This window comes from Mobula hypostoma, chromosome 14 (assembly GCF_963921235.1).
Source record: "Mobula hypostoma chromosome 14, sMobHyp1.1, whole genome shotgun sequence".
NCBI lineage: Eukaryota > Metazoa > Chordata > Chondrichthyes > Myliobatiformes > Myliobatidae > Mobula > Mobula hypostoma.
In genome coordinates, this window is record NC_086110.1 from 74,606,929 (window position 1) to 74,625,378 (window position 18,450).

At 41.9% G+C, this 18,450-nt stretch overlaps 1 protein-coding gene across 1 annotated transcript in view; it reads right to left on the reverse strand.

Moving 5' to 3' along the window:
* Positions 1-298: 298 nt before the first annotated feature.
* Positions 299-18,450, reverse strand: part of terb1 (telomere repeat binding bouquet formation protein 1) — a 326,279-nt gene continuing 308,127 nt past the window's right edge. The window contains 2 exon segments of the mRNA XM_063067329.1: positions 299-1,223; positions 1,990-2,149. Of these exon segments, the coding sequence (XP_062923399.1) occupies positions 1,164-1,223; positions 1,990-2,149 (220 nt within the window). The 3' untranslated portion in view covers positions 299-1,163.

Here is an 18,450-nt window from a genome sequence, read left to right on the forward strand (position 1 = left end):
TTTTGAAGGCAGATCTAATGTTAAGTGGCATTTGCTGTCAATAATTCCTTTTGTTAGTCACTATCTTGCAGGTGGAATGCTCCACTGAATCCAAAAGCGCAATGCACGTATCACAGATGGATTGAAATGCATGTAGAAATAATAGTTGGTAATATCATATATGAATTCTTAAATGTGTTGACTTTAAAATATCACCAATCATGTTTTCTATCTGTAGGCCTGTGGTTGGACATAATGAAGCTACCTTAAAATTTAAGTCAATGTTAAATCAAACTAAGACGCAAATAATATTTGTTGCTTCAAAACATTAAGGTTTATTAATGATTACAAGATCAAACCAACCCTCTTCTAACTACAATATAAACAGCAAATAAACTCAGCTAGTTCATTCAGTTGGGTTTTAAAAGCTGGAGAAGTAAGGCTACATGTGGCACTTTAGCTATAAAGTAAACACCACTGTGTAAGAATGTTCTGATTTTGCAACCAGTTAATGGAACTCCATGCCAATGGGCTAAAGCAGAAATATTTCAGACATTCTCCAAACAGTTTCCATTTCCCAGACATTAGGGTTTGTACTGTGATGAAAGATCTGGTAGACTTACTCAGTGTTATTAAGCAGCTGAGAATATGACAGAGCAGTACACTGGGACATTAATCAATCCACTCAAATTATTCTCTGATTAATGTAATTTGAGTAGATTTTGAACAGATGCATAGATGTGCATCATTCCATTATGGCATGGTAGTTAAACTGCAAAGATTTTATTCCTGGATATAACCTCTGTCACAGCACTCAAGAATTAATTCTTCCCCTGTGAGTCGAGATGGCAAATGCTGACAATGTCCTAATAAAGTCTCATTGGCATTTGGCAGATGGCTAATGCATTTTCTAACATAAATCACTGATTATCAATGGGGATGGAGAGCTGGAATATTTTAGCATGGAGCACTACAGTTAACCATGAAACCTCCTATGCAACCTATACTCCATTTCAGAATAAATATTTGTAATACAATATAATAATGAGATTTATCCAGCTGTTCAATTACAACAGTTAAATCTTATTGCAACTTGCTTTTTTGCTGATATATGTGGTAACACACCAATTGAGAATATTCCTTTTGAATCAAGGTCTGCCTCCACTTCAAATGATTGAGGTCAGTCAGCACAATTCCACTGAACAATCTTGGCTTCCAGATCTTGACTTGTTCAAATTTCTTTTCTGAAAAATAAAACCCAATTACATCTAATTCTAAAAAAAAACAAATCAAACAAAATCTTAGAAATAATCAGTAAATCAGACAGCACCTGTGGAAAGAAAAAAAACCTTCATCAGAATTGACACATTGACCCAAGTTATAACAAAACACATCTGACTTTATTTGTCTTTTTTTCTCCTTAATATCTTCTCTCTTAGCAAACTTATTTTAAGATTATGAGAATATCTTAGATTTGGCAGATACTAGCTGGTTTAGCTTTTAGGTGAGGGGAAAGATTAAAGGAGATTTAAAGAGAATGGTAGGTGCCTGGAATACAGTCCCGGGGGAAGCAGATACGATAGCCACGTTTAAGAAGCATTTAGATAGGCACATACGCAGGAATGGAGACCACGTACAGGCAGATGGAATGACATCATGAGCAGAAGATCCTGTTTGTATGCTGTTCTATATTTCGGTCCAAGTTCCAGTAACTGGTAGAGATACAGTGTGGAGTAGGCCCTTCCAGTCCACTGAGTCACGCTGCCCAGCAACTCACCAATTTAACCCTGGCCTAATCGAAGTACAATTTACAATGACTAATTAACCTCTAACCGGTAAGTCTTTGGAATGTAGGAGGAAACCTACATGCACACTGGGAGGAATGTACAATCTTGCTTATAGAGGACACTGGAATTGAACTCCAAACTCTGATGCCTTGAGTTGTACTTCTCTGGAATGTCTCACCGAGCATTATGAGAATCGCAGCCCAAGCTTCTGGTTCTTCCTTACCTGTAAGTTCCGATATTTGTGTGCTAGATCCACATTGGTTCGTCCTTTCTGGAATGGATATGACCAAAGAATAGAATTCCAATGATAGCCCATTTTTAACACACCATTGAGCAGGTAGCCAATTTCCTCCTTTGTGAAATCCTTACGCTGCCTTCTTTTCCTTGTTTGTCTTGTTCCCACTGCATACTCACATATATCTGAATGCTACATCAAAAGAGGAACATTAGTTAGTTGGCTTTACTAGCACCACAAGCAACAGCACTGTTCAGAAATCAGTCCAGTTTTTCAAAGCTCAAAGTAGATATTATAGGCATCCATTAGACTCATGAGACCATGGATTTGCACCTTGGAAGGTTTCCAGGGTGCAGGCCTGGGCAAGGTTGTATGGAAGACCAGCAGTTGCCCATGCTGAAAGTCTCCCCTCTCCACGCCACCGATGTTGTCCAAGGGAAGGGCATTAGGACCCATACAGCTTGGCATCGGTGTCATCGCATAGCAATGTGTGGTTAAGTGCCTTGCTCAAGGACACACACACCGCCTCAGCCTAGGCTTGAATTAGTGACCTTCACGTCACTAGATGAATGCCTTAACCACTTGGCCATGCGCCTACATAAATGTCACCATATACAACCCTGAGATTTATTTTCCTGCGGCCATACTCAATAAATCCAATAACTATAATAGAATCAATGAAAGACCATACCAGGAGTTTGGACAACAAACTCTGCAAATACAAAAAGAAATAATAATATCAATAACTATTGACAACATGAGATGAAGAGTCCTTGAAAGTGAGTCCATAGGTTGTGGGAACAGTTCAGTGATGGAGTTTGTTTGTTTGCTTGCGTGTTTGTCTGTCTGTCTGTCTGTTTATTTATTTATTTATTGACAATTCAGTGTAAAATAGGCCCTTCTGGCACTTTGAGCCATGTCCCACAGCAACCCCCAATTTAACCCTAGCCTAATCACCAGACAATTTACAATAACCAATTAACCCACTAACTGGTACGTCTTTGGGACTGTAGGAGGAAACCGGAGCATGAAGAGAAAACTCACGTGGTCATGGGGAGAACATACAAACTTCTTACAGGCAGCGGCAGGAAGTGAAGTTATCCCCTTTGGTTCAGGAGCCTGATGGTTGAGGGAAAATAACTGTTCCTGAAACTGGTGATATGAGTCCTGAGGCTTTGGTACCTTCTTCTTGACAGCAGCAGTGAGAAGACAGCTTGACCTGGGTGGTGGGGGTTCCTGATGATGGATTCTGCTTTCCTGCGACACTGCTCCATATAGATGTGCTCAATGGTAGGGAGGACTTTACCTGTGATGGACTGGGCCATATCCACTACTATCTGTAGGATTTTCCATTAAAGGGAATTGGTGGTTCCATACCAGGCTGAGATGCCAGGATGAGTTGGATAGAAAGAAACAGCCAGTTTTCTTTCGCAAACACGGGGAAATCTGCAGATGCTGGAATTTCAAGCAACACACATAAAAGTTGCTGGTAAACGCAGCAGGCCAGGGCAGCATCTCTAGGAAGAAGTATAGTCGACTTTTCGGGCCGAGATCCTTCGTCAGGACTAACTGAAAGAAAAGCTAGTAAGAGATTTGAAAGTGGGAGGGGGAGGGGGAGATCCAAAATGATAGGAGAAGACAGGAAGGAAAGGGAAACGTCAACTGTACCTCTTCAGGACCCTGACGAAAGGTCTCGGCCCGAAACGTCGACTGTACCTCTTCCTAGAGATGCTGCCTGGCCTGCTGTGTTCACCAACAACTTTTATGTGCGTTGCTAGTCAGTTTTCATCGTTTGGTGAGAGTACTAGATTGTTGAAAGTGCAGATCAAATGTTGGCCTTACATGCCTATACCAGCAGGAAGAGGACATTAAAGGATTTCAGGATAACTCAGCAAGGAATTGATTTATTTCAGCACCAAACATGCCTTTCATTTCAGATACAGACACCAGACAGACTTCAGATGCTGGAAATCTAGAGTAAGATTTATTTCAGATTATGCATGCGGTGATTGTCATAATTATCATTTTGTTATTAGAAAATCCACTTTGGAAAATTTCAAGGATAAAAAGAGATCCTATTTAAAGAAAACCCTCTTTCTTTAGATTTTAAACATCAAATGTACTGAGTCACCAATCATAGCTTAGTTGCTTATTGGAGCTCCTGTGATTGATGTCTGAGCAGAAGGGAGGTGGGATGCTTGATATCAAGGAGAGGTAAATTAAATCCAATGTCACTGCGTAGTACGATTTGTTGTAGTTGATCAAACAGATGGATCCCAATGAAGGAGGAACTGTACACATAGTGAAATATAGTCACTGCTGTGACAGGCAGTTCAAGCATTTTAGCCATAAGACATAGGAGCAGAATTAGGCTATTTGGCTCATTGAGTCTGCTCTGCCATTCCATCATGGCCGATTTATTTTCTTTCTCAACCCCATTCTCCTGCCTGCTCCCTGTAATCTTTGATGCCCTTACTAATCAAGAACCTATCAACATCCACTTTAAATAGCAGATCTTAGGCGGAGTTCATTTTAGTTTGAAATTAAAATTGTTGGCAACAATGAGTAATGCTATGTTTCTGAAGTGAAAACAATAAGTGGATAAGGAAGCAGAGAGAATGTTTCATATCGATGACTTTTTTTGCTATCAATCGCAATATCACAATGACCTCACCCAAAAGTTCACTGACTGAAACATTAGCTATTTCTCTCTCACAGATGCAACCCAGCCTACTGGCTGCTTGCAGTGTATTCTCATCTTTTTCTGGGAGTAGAGGAAACAAGCGGTACAAATCCGGAAAAGCGTGAAGTGATACACTTTGGAAAGTCAAACTTAATGGCAGGGTACAGGTTAATGGCAGGATTCTTAGCAGTGTGGAGGAACAGAGAGATCTTAAGGTGCACATTCATTTATCGCTCAAAGTTGCTGTGCAAGTTAAAAGGGTGATTGAGATGGTATATGGTGTGTTGGTCTTCATTAGTTGGGGGACTGAGTTCAAGATTTGCAAGGTAATGTTGTAGCTCTATAAAACTTCGGTTAGACCAGACTTGAGGGTATTGTGTTCACCTCTGGTTCAGTTTTATAGGAAGCTTAGGCAGAGGAGATTTACCAGGATGCTGCCTGGTTTAGGGAACATGTTTCCTAAGAAATGTTGAGTAAGCTAGAGCTTTTCTTTCTGGAACAAGGGAGGCTCAGAGCTGACTTGATAGAGGTGTATAAGATGATAAGGGTCATAGATAGAGTGGATGGCCAGAGACTTTTACGTAGGATGGAAATAGCTAATATGAGAGGGCATAATTTTAAGGTGATTGGAGGAAATTATAGGGAGATGTCAGAGGTAGTTTTTTTTTAAATATAAGAGAGTGGTGGGTGTATGGAATGCACTGCCAGGGGTGGTGGTAGTAGCAGGGGCATTTAAGAGACTCTTAGATAGGCACATGGATGAAATAAAAATAAAAATAGAAGGCTACGTGGAAGAGAAGGGTTAGAATAGATTGGTCTTGGAGTAGGATAAAAGGTTGACACAACATCATTGACCCAAGGGCCTGTATAGTTCTATGTTCAAATCAGATCTTACTATACTCATCTGCCTATAATCTTCAGCCATGTTGCACTGAGAACTCTGACTTGCTCCAACAACAACAGCCAATACCCTAACCTAATGCAACAGCAGTTTCCTTTCTTCTGTCACTGACATGAGAGCCTTAAACTGCCAAGGATGTAAACCAATGGTACACAGATTGGTGTTCTCATGCACCTCATGGGTCCCAATAGTCTTTAATTTTTTATTAGGCTACATTTTATAATATTGGAATTTAGTAATTATATTCTTATTTTTCATTGTGCACTGGTAACAATAGGACACCAATTAAACATTTTTAGTGAGTAGAATGACATAATCAAAGTTAAATCAGGAGGTGTTTTCAAACTATTTGCATTGAACATACTGATACAAGCAGTACACATCAAAGTTGCTGGTGAACACAGCAGGCCAGGCAGCATCTCTAGGAAGAGGTAGTCGACATTTCAGGCCGAGACCATTCATCAGGACTATCTGAAGGACGAAGGGTCTTGGCCTGAAACGTCGACTGTAGCTTCCTTCAGTTAGTCCTGACGAAGGGTCTCAGCCTGAAACGTCGACTGTACCTCTTCCTAGAGATGCTGCCTGGCCTGCTGCGTTCACCAGCAATTTTGATGTGTGTTGCTTGAATTTCCAGCATCTGCAGAATTCCTCGTGTTTGCGCTGATACAAGCAGTGACTGGTTTTGAAATCACAAGGTACCACTGTGTAAACAATGACCTTCTCAGAACAGCAGGGGTGACGTTACACAAAGCTGGCAGCTCTCTGGTACTACTCTGGAGAACTGATCATGGTGACAATAGTTGTTTCAAAATGTACTTGTTCAATATTAGCTCACAGCAAACAAGTCATTACCACGAGCTATTATTATTAACATTAGAGGTTTATCTACACCACAAAAAGTATCCTATCTGGATGCATCGTGGCTTGGTATGGCATCTGCTCCACCCGTGACCACAAGAAACTGCAGAGAGTTGTCGACACAGCTCAGCCCATCACAGGAACCAGCCTCTCCTCCATGGACTCTGTCTACACTCCTCAGTGCCTTAGTAAAGCAGCCAGCATAATCAAAGACCTCACCATCTCAGATAGTTGCTTTTCTTCCCCCCTCCCGTCAGGGAGAAGATACAAAAGCCTGAAATCACATACCACTAGACTCAAGGACAGCTTCTATCCCACTGTTATCAGACTCCTGGACAGACTTCTTGTATGATAAGTTGGGCTCTTGGCCTCACAATCTATCTTGTTATGATCTTGTGCGTTATCGTTTACCTGCACTGTACTCTTTCAGTCGCCTTTGCACTTTATTCTGCACTGTTATCGTTTTCCCTTATTCTGATTCAATGCCCTGTGTAATAATTTGATGTGTATGAACAGTAGGCAAGACAAGCTTTTCATTGTATCTTGGTACATGTGACAAAAATACATCAATAAACCAATCTATCTTTAGTTGCATGTTTAATATGATTGCGTTCTGTTTAGGAGGGTGGGGGGGGGAAATAGATCGTACTGTAGCTTTATTGCTCTCTTGGTTAATGGTGGATTTCAAAGTCATACAACTATGTAGACACAATAGACTACAGATGCTGGAATCTGGAGCACAAACAATCTGCCAGAAGAACCAGGCAGGTTGAGCAGCATCTGTGGGGGCGGGAGAAAATATTAATGTTCCGGGTTGAAATCCTGCATCGGGACTGAGAGCGAAGAGGTGAGATGGTCAGTACAGAAGCTGAGGAGGCATCTGAAGTGACTGGTTGGACTAAGGAGGGGTGTATAATAACTGTGCCAGGTAGGAAATGGGAGTGGGGGTGGAGTTGGGAGACTGTGGCAGGTGAACAATGGATGGAGGCAGACAAAGGGAGAGAAGAAAAAGGTAAAAATACAGATGGAGTAATTTGGGGGAGGGGAGGGAGCTAAGCAGGAACACAGAGTGCTATCGGTGATGGTCTCTGATAAGTAAAGGAAATTAGAATGGAAACCAATAGAGAAAAGGTGAATGGCAGTTGGAAGAGATGGGTGGGGTGGAGAAACCTGTGTGTAAAATGGGGATATAGAACCAGGAGGGGAGGGGATGGGGTGAAGGGGGCTGAAGGAAAGGAAAAGGATAAAAATGGAATCAGTGGAGAAGGAATGGAAGTGGGGCTGTGGGGGGGGGTGGGTTGGCAGAAGGGGATGAAGAAATTGTGAATACTAGTGCTCTAAACTCTGGGAACTCCCTTACTAAATCTTTCTGCTTCTAGAAACATAGAAAACATACAGCACAATACAGGCCCTTCGGCCCACAAGGCTGTGCTGAACATGTCCCTACCTTAGAACTACCTAGGCTTTACCTATAGTCCTGTATTTTTCTAAGCTCCATGTAGCCATCCAGGAGTCTCTTAAAAGACCCTATCGTTTCCACCTCTACCATCGCCATCGGCAGCCCATTCCACACACTCACCACTCTGTGCATAAAAAACTTACCCCTGACATCTCCTCTGTACCTACTTCCAAGCACCTTAAAACTATGCCCTCTTGTGCTAGCCATTTCAGCCCTGGGGAAAAGTCTCTGACTATCCACATGATCAATCCCTCTCATTATCTTGTACACCTCTATCAAGTCACCTCTCATCCTCTGTCACTCTAGGGAGAAAAGGCTGAGTTCACTCAACCTATTCTCATAAGGCATGCTCCCCAATCCAGGCAACATCCTTGTAAATCTCCTCTGCACCCTTTCTATGGTTTCCACTTCCTTCCTGTAGTGAGGCGACCAGAACTGAGCACAGTACTCCAAGTGGGGTCTGACCAGGGTCCTATATAGGTGCAACATTACCTCTCGGCTCCTAAACTCAATCCCACGATTGATGAAGGTCAATACACCGTATGCCTTCTTAACCAGAGTCAACCTGCATAGCAGCTTTGAGAGTCCTATGGACTTGGACCCCAATATCCCTCTGATCCTCCACACTACCAAGAGTCTTGCCATTAATACTATATTCTGCCATCATATTTGACCTACCAAAATGAACCACCTCACTTATCTGGGTTGAACTCCATCTGCCACTTCTCAGCCCAGTTTTGTATCCTTTCAATGTCCCGTTGTAACCTCTAAGAGCCCTCCACACTATCCAAAACACCCCCAATCTTTGTGTCATCAGCAAATTTACTAACCCATCCCTCCACTTCCTCATCCAGGTCATTTATAAAAATCACAAAGAGTAGGGGTCCCAGAACAGATCGCTGAGGCACACCACTGGTCACCGGCCTCCATGCAGAATATGACCCGTCTACAAGCACTCTTTGCCTTCTGTGGGCAAGCCAGTTCTGGATCCACAAAGCAATGCCCCCTTGAATCCCATGCCTCCTTACTTCCTCAATAAGCCTTGCATGGGGTACCTTATCAAATGCCTTGCTAAAATCCATATACACTACATCTACGGCTCTACCTTCATCAATGTGCTTAGTCACATCCTCAAAAAATTCAATCAGGCTTATAAGGCACGACCTGCCTTTGACAAAGCCATGCTGACTATTCCTAATCATATTATGCTTCTCCAAATGTTTATAAATCCTGCCTCTCAGGATCTTCTCCATCAACTTACCAACCACTGAAGTAAGACTCACTGGCCTATAATTTCCTGGGCTATCCCTACTCCCTTTGTGGAAGTAAGGGAACAACATCCACAACCCTCCAATCCTCCGGAACCTCTCCTGTCCTCATTGATGATGCAAAGATCATTGCCAGAGGCTCAGCAGTCTCCTCCCTCGCTACCCACAGTAGCCTGGGGTACATCCCATCCAGTCCTGGTGACTTATAGATACTGATTGTGGATGATCAGCCATGATCACAGTGAATGGTGGTGCTGGCTCGAAGGGCTGAATGGCCTACTCCTGCACCTATTGTCTATTATCCAACTTGATGCTTTCCAAAAGCTCCAGCACATCCTCTTTCTTAATATCTACATTCTCAAGCTTTTCAGTCCACTGCAACTCATTCCTACAATCGCCAAGATCCTTTTCCGTAGTGAATACTGAAGCAAAGTATTCATTAAGTACCTCCGCTATTTCCTCCGGTTCCAAACACACATTTCCAATGTCACACTTGATTGGTCCTATTCTCTCACATCTTATCCTCTTGCTCCTCACATACTTGTAGAATGCCTTGGGGTTTTCCTTAATCCTGCTCACCAAGGCCTTCTCATTGCCCCTTCTGGCTCTCCTAATTTCATTCTTAAGCTCCTTCCTGCTAGCCTTATAATCTGCTAGATTCATATCATTACCTAGTTTTTTGAACCTTTCATAAGCTCTTCTTTTCTTCTTGACTAGATTTGCAACAGCCTTTGTGCACCACAGATCTTATACCCTACCATCCTTTCCATGTCTCATTGGAATGTACCTACTCAGAACTCCACACAAATATCCCCTGAACATCTGCCACACTTCTTCGGTACATTTCCCTGAGAACAACTGTTTCCAATTTATACTTCCAAGTTCCTGCCTGATAGCCTCATAGTTCCCCTTACTCCAATTGAATGTTTCCCTAACTTGTCTGTTCCTATCCCTCTCCAATGCTATGGTAAAGGAGATAGAATTGTGATCACTATCTCCAAAATGGTCTCCGACTGAGAGATCTGACATCTGACCAGGTTCATTTCCCAATACCAGATCAAGTACAGCCTCTCCTCTTGTAGGCTTATCTACATATTGTTCTCATTTGTTCTTTGAAATATCTATCAAAATAAATATATCCAATCAGCTAATTTTGTGATTTTATTATATTGCTTGTGTCAGATGCTGCCTGGTGATGTCCTTGAAATATATCTTGCAATGTCCTGCCATCCTAATGGTGCTATATAAAGAGAAGTTATTCTATTCAGAATTAATGCAAACAATGGATCCAAGAACAGAAATTCCTATTGATTTTATTGCCTTGAATATCTTTCACATATGGAACCACTAATACAGATGACTTAAGACTTCAAAATCTACAGGAATTTATTTTCACTGCCATAAAAATGCAACAGTACAGTAAACAAACCTTGCCATCATCGAAGGAGTAAATATGATTCTGAAATGTGCTTTTATTGTAGACCTGTGGCGTACACAATCTTCTTTTGTCCTCTGGTTGGTATTTCCAATCTGTAAAGAAAGAACAACCAGATTGCCACTTCAAAAACATTTACTATTAGTTTCAACACCTTTAACAGCACAACCAGATTCACTGAGTTGTGACTGTTACTCATGCATGTACTCACATGCACGTCAGTATGTACTCACTGATTAGCAGCAACATCAGGTACTAATGTGATGATATTGGGCTCCAATGATCAATGTCCAGGTTATCAAGAAGAGTGGGTGAGGGATCTATGACCTTGACAACATTTGGTACTGTACTACTGAACTCATTCCGAGGTGGGGGAGAGCATTCCGATTGCTCGCAATGTACAGGATCACAAGAGGCTGCGAGGGTTGTAGAGCCATCACATCACAAGTTAAAGCTCAAAGTAAGTTTATTCTCAAAGTACATATGTGTCACCGTATATAATCCAGAGATTTGTTTTCTTGTGGGCTTACTCAATAAATCCATAATACAATCAAGAAAAGACCGCACCAACTTTGGCATTGAACAAGTGTGCAAAAGACAACAGTGCAAATACAAAAAGCAAGGAAAAACAATAACACATAAATACCAAGACCATGAGATCATCCATCCCCACCATCGAGGATACCTCCGAGGGGCAGTGCCTTTAGAAGGCGGCATCCATTCTTACCACCATAAGGGAGGAAGTACAGGAGCCTGAGGACATAACTCAATGATTCAGGAACAGCTCTTTCCCCTCCTCCATCAGATTTCAAAATGGTGTATGAGCACTACCTTGTTATTCTTTATTTAATTTTTGTAATTCATAGTAATTTTATGTTTTTGCAGTGTACTGCTAAAGCTAATAATCAGATTTCATGTTATATAAGGTAGTGATAGTAAACCTGATCCTGAAGACTACATCACGAATAACAACTCTGATCATGGTGGAATTTGTGAAATATGTCTCGGAGACTTTTCTGTTAATACAGAGAATGCAGTACTGAAACTCCTCTTAGGAAACAAATAAATAACTGAAGTGGAAGTCAAGTAGCATTTTGGCTCTAGTGACCATAATTCTATTAGTTTTAAGATAGTGATGGAAAAGGATAAAACAGGCCCACAGGTCACAGTCCTAAACTGGAGCAGGGCTAATTTTGGTGGAATCAGGCAGGATCTAGAAAAGATGATTTGTGCGAGCCTGTTTGAAGGAAAAGGAGTGAGTGGCACATGGAAGGCAGTTAATAATGTGCTATCAAGAGTCCAGGAGTAGCATATCCCTGTTAAGGTGAAGGATAAATGTTTAAAGATAATTTTTTAGGGAACTGCACAGAGGAGATGAGATGTGGGACAGGCTCAAGAATCTAGGTTTTCTAATTGTGCTGCTACTTCCTTGCGTTCTTATCCTCCTTTGGCCTCTCCATTGTGTCTTCACACCCTATATTAGAAAAATTACCTCATTTAAGGTTGGTGTATAAACTTGCTGTTGCATTTACTATTTCATAGCAATGTTTAACATTTTTTACATGCAATAGATTTTAGAAAATCTCTCAACTCCTTCATAGCCGATTTCTGTTTGCCAGTCTCACAGGTAGATAGGGTAGTTAAGAAAGCTTTCATAAGTTGAGGGATAGAGTTTAAGAGTCGTGATGTAATGATGCAGCTCTATAAAACTCTGGTTAGGCCACACTTGGAGTACTGTGTCCAGTTCTGGTCGCCTCACTATAGGAATTTAAGGTGGGGGGTTATATGGGAGGCAGGGTTTGAAGGTCAGCACAACAATGTGGGCCGAAGGACCTGTACTGTGCTGTACTATTCTATGTTCTATTTTGACTTGTGAGGTAACACACATCAAAGTTGCTGGTGAACGCAGCAGGCCAAGCAGCATCTGTAGGAAGAGGTGCAGGCCACATCGGGAGCACCGGAAGCAGTATATCACCCCAGTCGACTCACAGGTGAAGTGTTGCCTCACCTGGAAGGACTGTCTGGGGCCCTGAATGGTGGTAAGGGAGGATGTGGCCTTTTATATATTGGCGAGACCCGACGCAGACTGGGAGACCGCTTTGCTGAACATCTACGCTCTGTCCGCCAGAGAAAGCAGGATCTCCCAGTGGCCACACATTTTAATTCCACATCCCATTCCCATTCTGACATGTCTATCCACAGCCTCCTCTACTGTAAAGATGAAGCCACACTCAGGTTGGAGGAACAACACCTTATATTCCGTCTGGGTAGCCTCCAACCTGATGGCATGAACATCGACTTCTCTAACTTCCGCTAAGGCCCCACCTCCCCCTCGTACCCCATCTGTTACTCATTTTTATGCACACATTCTTTCGCTCACTCTCCTTTTTCTCCCTCTGTCCCTCTGAATGTACCCCTTGCCCATCCTCTGGCTCCCCCCCCCCCACCTCCTTGTCTTTCTTCCCGGACCTCCTGTCCCATGATCCTCTCGTATCCCCTTTTGCCTATCACCTGTCCAGCTCTTGGCTCTATCCCTCCCCCTCCTGTCTTCTCCTATCATTTTGGATCTCCCACTCCCCCTCCAACTTTCAAATCCCTTACTCACTCTTCCTTCAGTTAGTCCTGACGAAGGGTCTCGGCCTGAAAAGTCGACTGCACCTCTTCCTACAGATGCTGCTTGGCCTGCTGCGTTCACCAGCAACTTTGATGTGTGTTGCTTGAATTTCCAGCATCTGCAGAATTCCTGTTGTTTGACTTGTGAAGTGTTGCTTTTCAAAGACAACATACATTGCAGTCACGAGGAAATCTGCAGATGCTGGAAACTCAAGCAACACTCACAAAATGCTGGTGCAACACAGCAGGCCAGGCAGCATCAATTGGAAGAGGTACAGTCGACATTTCGGAGACCCTTCATCAGGACTACATGAAAGGAGAGATAGTAAGAGATTTGAAAGTGGGAGGGGGAGGGGGAGATCTGAAATGATAGAAGACAGGAGGGGGAGGGATGGAGCTAAGACCTGGAAAGTTGATTGGCAAAAGGGATACCAGGCTGCAGAACGGAGAGGATCATGGGACGGGAGGCCTAGGGAGAAGGGGGGGGGGAGGGAGAGCATCAGAGGAAGATATGGTGAGAAAGGGGAAAAATATAAATAAATAAATAAATAAAGGATGGGGTAAGAAGGGGAGGAGGGGCATTAACAGAAATTAGAGAAGTCAATGTTCACGCCATTAGGTTGGAGGCTGCCCAGACGGAATATAAGGTGTTGTTCCTCCAACATGAGTGTGGCTTCATCTTGACAGTGGAGGAGGCCAGGATGGACATATCAGAATGGGAATGGGACATGGAATTAAAATGTGTGGCCACTAGAAGATCCTTCTTTCTCTGGCAGACAGAGTGTAGGTGTTCAGCAAAATGGTCTCCCAGTCTGCGTCGGGTCTTGCCAGTATATAGAAGGCTGCACCAGGAGCACCCGACACAGTCGCCTCACCTGGAAGGACTGTCTGGGGCCCTGAATGGTGGTGAGGGATTAAGTGTAAGGGCATGTGTAGCACTTGTTCCGCTTACAAGGATAAATGCTGGGAGGGAGATTGGTGGGAAAGGATGGGCGGGACGAATGGACAAGGGGGTGGCGTAGGGAGCGATCCCTGCGGAAAGCAGAAAGGGTGGGGGGGGAGGGAAAGATGTGCTTGGTGGTGGTGGAAGTTACGGAGAATAATATGTTGTACCTCTAGGCTGGTGCGGTGGTAGGTGAGGACAAGGGGAACTCTATCCCCAGTGGGGTGGCAGGAGGATGGGGTGAGAGCAGATGTGCGTGAAATGGGGGAGATGCGTTTAAGAGCAGAGTTGATGGTGGAGGAAGGGAAGTCCCTTTCTTTAAAAAAGGAAGACGCGCGGTTCCAGTGACGTCATCGTTTAGGATGGCAGCTTAAATCAACATTTCCTCCGGAAAAACGCATATTTACTTTACTTTATACTTCATTGTCGCCAAACAATTGATACTAGAACGTACAATCATCCCAGCGATATTTGATTCTGCGCTTCCCGCTCCCTGGAGTACAAATCGATAGTAAATATTATATATTTAAATTATAAATCATAAATAGAAAATAAAAAATGGAAAGTAAGGTAGTGCAAAAAAACCGAGAGGCAGGTCCGGATATTTGGAGGGTATGGCCCAGATCCGGGTCAGAATAACGCATATTTTGCTCCGTTAATCCATCACATATAAGAACTTATGAAAATATCTGAATTGATAAGGGGCGCAAGAATGGGGAAAAAGAATGGAGATAAAAAAAGCACTACTGCGGAGCCTATGGAAAAGAGAGTTCTCCGAGGGCAGCCCTCACCTCCTCCAGAAGAGCCATAAGGTTTGGCTAACTTTAAAAGTGCTGATAAACTAAACGGAAGCAAAACAGATGGTGATATACCTATCTCGAGAAATACGTATTATAATGTGGATTTTATATTACTCAATTTTTAAAAATTCATTTATTTATGCCTTCCCCCCCCCACCTAAATGAAAATATATACATGGGAGGAATACACAGGGAAATCATTTCTGTGTAATGGATATAGTTTTTTTTACTTACTTTTATAGGTACTGCAACAGGGGCCCTTAACTCACAGGTAGGAGGGGCTATCCCCCATGGCTAGACTTTTTTTCTAGCTCAACCCAGGATTATCTGGAGACCCCAGCCTTGGAATCACACCTTCATTACCTTTTAAAAAATTATTTGCGTTTCTTGGCTCTTATTTGTTCAGGGAGTAGATCGATTAAGTAATATTCTGCAAATTTCAATGATATACTAACAGATAAATACACACGGCTAAGGACAAAGTAAAATTCATTTCTTTTAATGTCAATGGGCTGTTGCATCCAGTCAAGCGCAGTAAAATTCTATCAAAAATGAAAAAAAGAACAAGCCCATGTAGCATATTTACAGGAAACTCACTTAAGTGATAATGAGCATAGAAAATTAAAGAGAACGGGCTTCACTAATTTGTTTTTCTCCTCATATAGATGAGGACATAGAAGAAGGATTGCTATTCTCATCTCAAGCAAGCTAAATTTTGAAAAAGTATTCGAAATGGGAGATAAGGAGGGCAGATATATTCTGGTAAGGAGGAATATAGATGGAAATCCAGTTACTTTATTAAATATATACGCACCCCAAAGAAGTGAAATTAGTTTCTTCCAGAAAATTACTAATATTATGGGAACGGAAACAGAAGGTCTCTTGATATGTGCGGGTGATTTAAATTTACAATTACAACTAAAGTTAGACTCTTCCAATAGAAAAACTTATGAAACAAAGTCCTTACATAAGAAAGTTAACACTCTTTTTGAGGATGTTGGTCTAATTGATATATGGAGGGACCTTTTCCCCAACAGAAGGGATTACACTCATTATTCTGCCTCCCACCCCCCATTCCATATATACAAGAATAGACTATTTCATAACATTTGGAAAAGATAGAGACAAAATAATCACCCGTGGAATTGGGACAACAGATGTAAGTGACCATGCACCTATACATTTATCTGTTGATTTTGACCTACAACCAAAGAATACTATCTGGAAACTAAATTCAAGTCTACTCAATGATCCCTATTTTAAGGAACAAATTAAAAAAGAAATTGGTCTTTACTTAGAATTCAATGATAATGGAAAGGTTTCACCTCCCATTCTATGGGATACTCTGAAGGCTGTCTTAAGGAGGAAAATTATAGCGATATCTTCATATAAGGAAAAAATAAGGAATAAAACATTAGAGGAATTACAAAATAAGCTGAAGGAACTGGAAACAAAACATAAATTGAGTTTGGCACAGGATACACTGGAGGAAATTTAAAAAATTAGGAATGAAATGAATAGTTTGGCTACACAAGAAATTAGAAAAAAATGAATGTTTCTGAAACAGAGACACTATGAAAGTGAATCTAAACCTATGAAAATACTGGCGTGGAAACTGAAAACAAAATAGCAGAAAATACAATTTATAGCATTAGGGATCCAAGAACAAAAGTGATAAAAAAATATGCTAAGTGAAATTTAAGGAGCTTTTGAAATGTTGTACAAAACTCTATAATCCAAAGTTCCAGGGGGAAGCATAACCAAATTGACACCTTCCTGAATTCTTCAGAGTTACCCACTTTAAGCAAAGAACAAAATAGAACGATGACTGCTGACATAGCTGAAGCTGAACTAAAAACTACAATTAGTAGGCTTAAATCAAGTCACCAGGATCAGATGGATATACGGCAGAGTGGTATAAAGAGTTTAGAAGTGAGTTACTTCCTATTTTACTCCCCACACTGAATTGGCCCTAAGAAAGGCGCAAATGCCACCCAGCTGGAAGGAGGCGATAATCTCAGCTGTACCGAAAGAAGGCAAGGATAAAATGGAATGTGGGTCATTTAGACCAATATCTGTTCTTAATGTGGATTATAGAATATTTACCTCCATCATGGCCAAACGATTAGAAAAGTTTCTACCCACACTGATACATAATGATCAGGCAGATTTTATACACCAACGCCAAACACAAGACAATATACGAAGGACACTTCACATTATGGATATTAAAAAAAATGAAATTGAAGCAATAGTGATAAGCGTGGATGCCGAAAAGGCATTTGATTCGGTTAATTGGAATTTTCTCTAGTCATAGTCATAGTCATAGTCATACTTTATTAATCCCAGGGGAAATAGGTTTTCGTTACAGTTGCTCCATAAATAATAGTAATAGAACCATAAATAGTTAAATAGTAATATGTAAATTATGCCAGTAAATTATGAAATAAGTCCAGGACCAGCCTATTGGCTCAGGATGTCTGACCCTCCAAGGGAGGAGTTGTAAAGCTTGATGGCCACAGGCAGGAATGATTTCCTATGAAGCTCTGTGCTGCATCTCGGAGGAATGAGTCTTTGGCTGAATGTACTCCTGTGCCCACCCAGTACATTATGTAGTGGATGGGAGACATTGACCAAGATGGCATGCAACTTAGACAGCATCCTCTTTTCAGACACCACTGTGAGAGAGTCCAGTTCCATCCCCACAACATCACTGGCCTTACGAATGAGTTTGTTGATACTGTTGGTGTCTGCTACCCTCAGCCTGCTGCTCCAGCACACAACAGCAAACATGATAGCACTGGCCACCACAGACTCGTAGAACATCCTCAGCATCGTCTGGCAGATGTTAAAGGACCTCAGTCTCCTCAGGAAATAGAGACGGCTCTGACCCTTCTTGTAGACAGCCTCAGTGTTCTTTGACCAGTATTATCAATTATCAATTCGTATCCCCAGGTATTTGTAATCCTCCACCATGTCCACACTGACCCCCTGGATGGAAACAGGGGTCACTGGTACCTTAGCTCTCCTCAGGTCTACCACCGGCTCCTTAGTCTTTTTCACATTAAGCTGCAGATAATTCTGCTCACACCATGTGACAAAGTTTCCTACCGTAGCCCTGTACTCAGCCTCATTTCCCTTGCTGATGCATCCAACTATGGCAGAGTAATCTGAAAACTTCTGAAGATGACAAGACTCTGTGCAGTAGTTGAGGAGCTTTACAGAGCTTTACATAGATTTGGTCTACTTGACACAACTATTAAAACTATACAGGCACTATACGACAATCCCACTACCAGGATTAAAATCAATGGATATTTATCTAATAGTTTTAACCTAGAAAGGGGCACGAGACAGGGTTGTGCATGGTCACCGCTACTCTTCGCATTATATCTGGAACCATTAGCTCAATACATCAGACAAAATGAAGATATCAGGGGAATTACTATTAAAGGGACAGAGCATAAATTGGCCTGTTACGCGGATGAC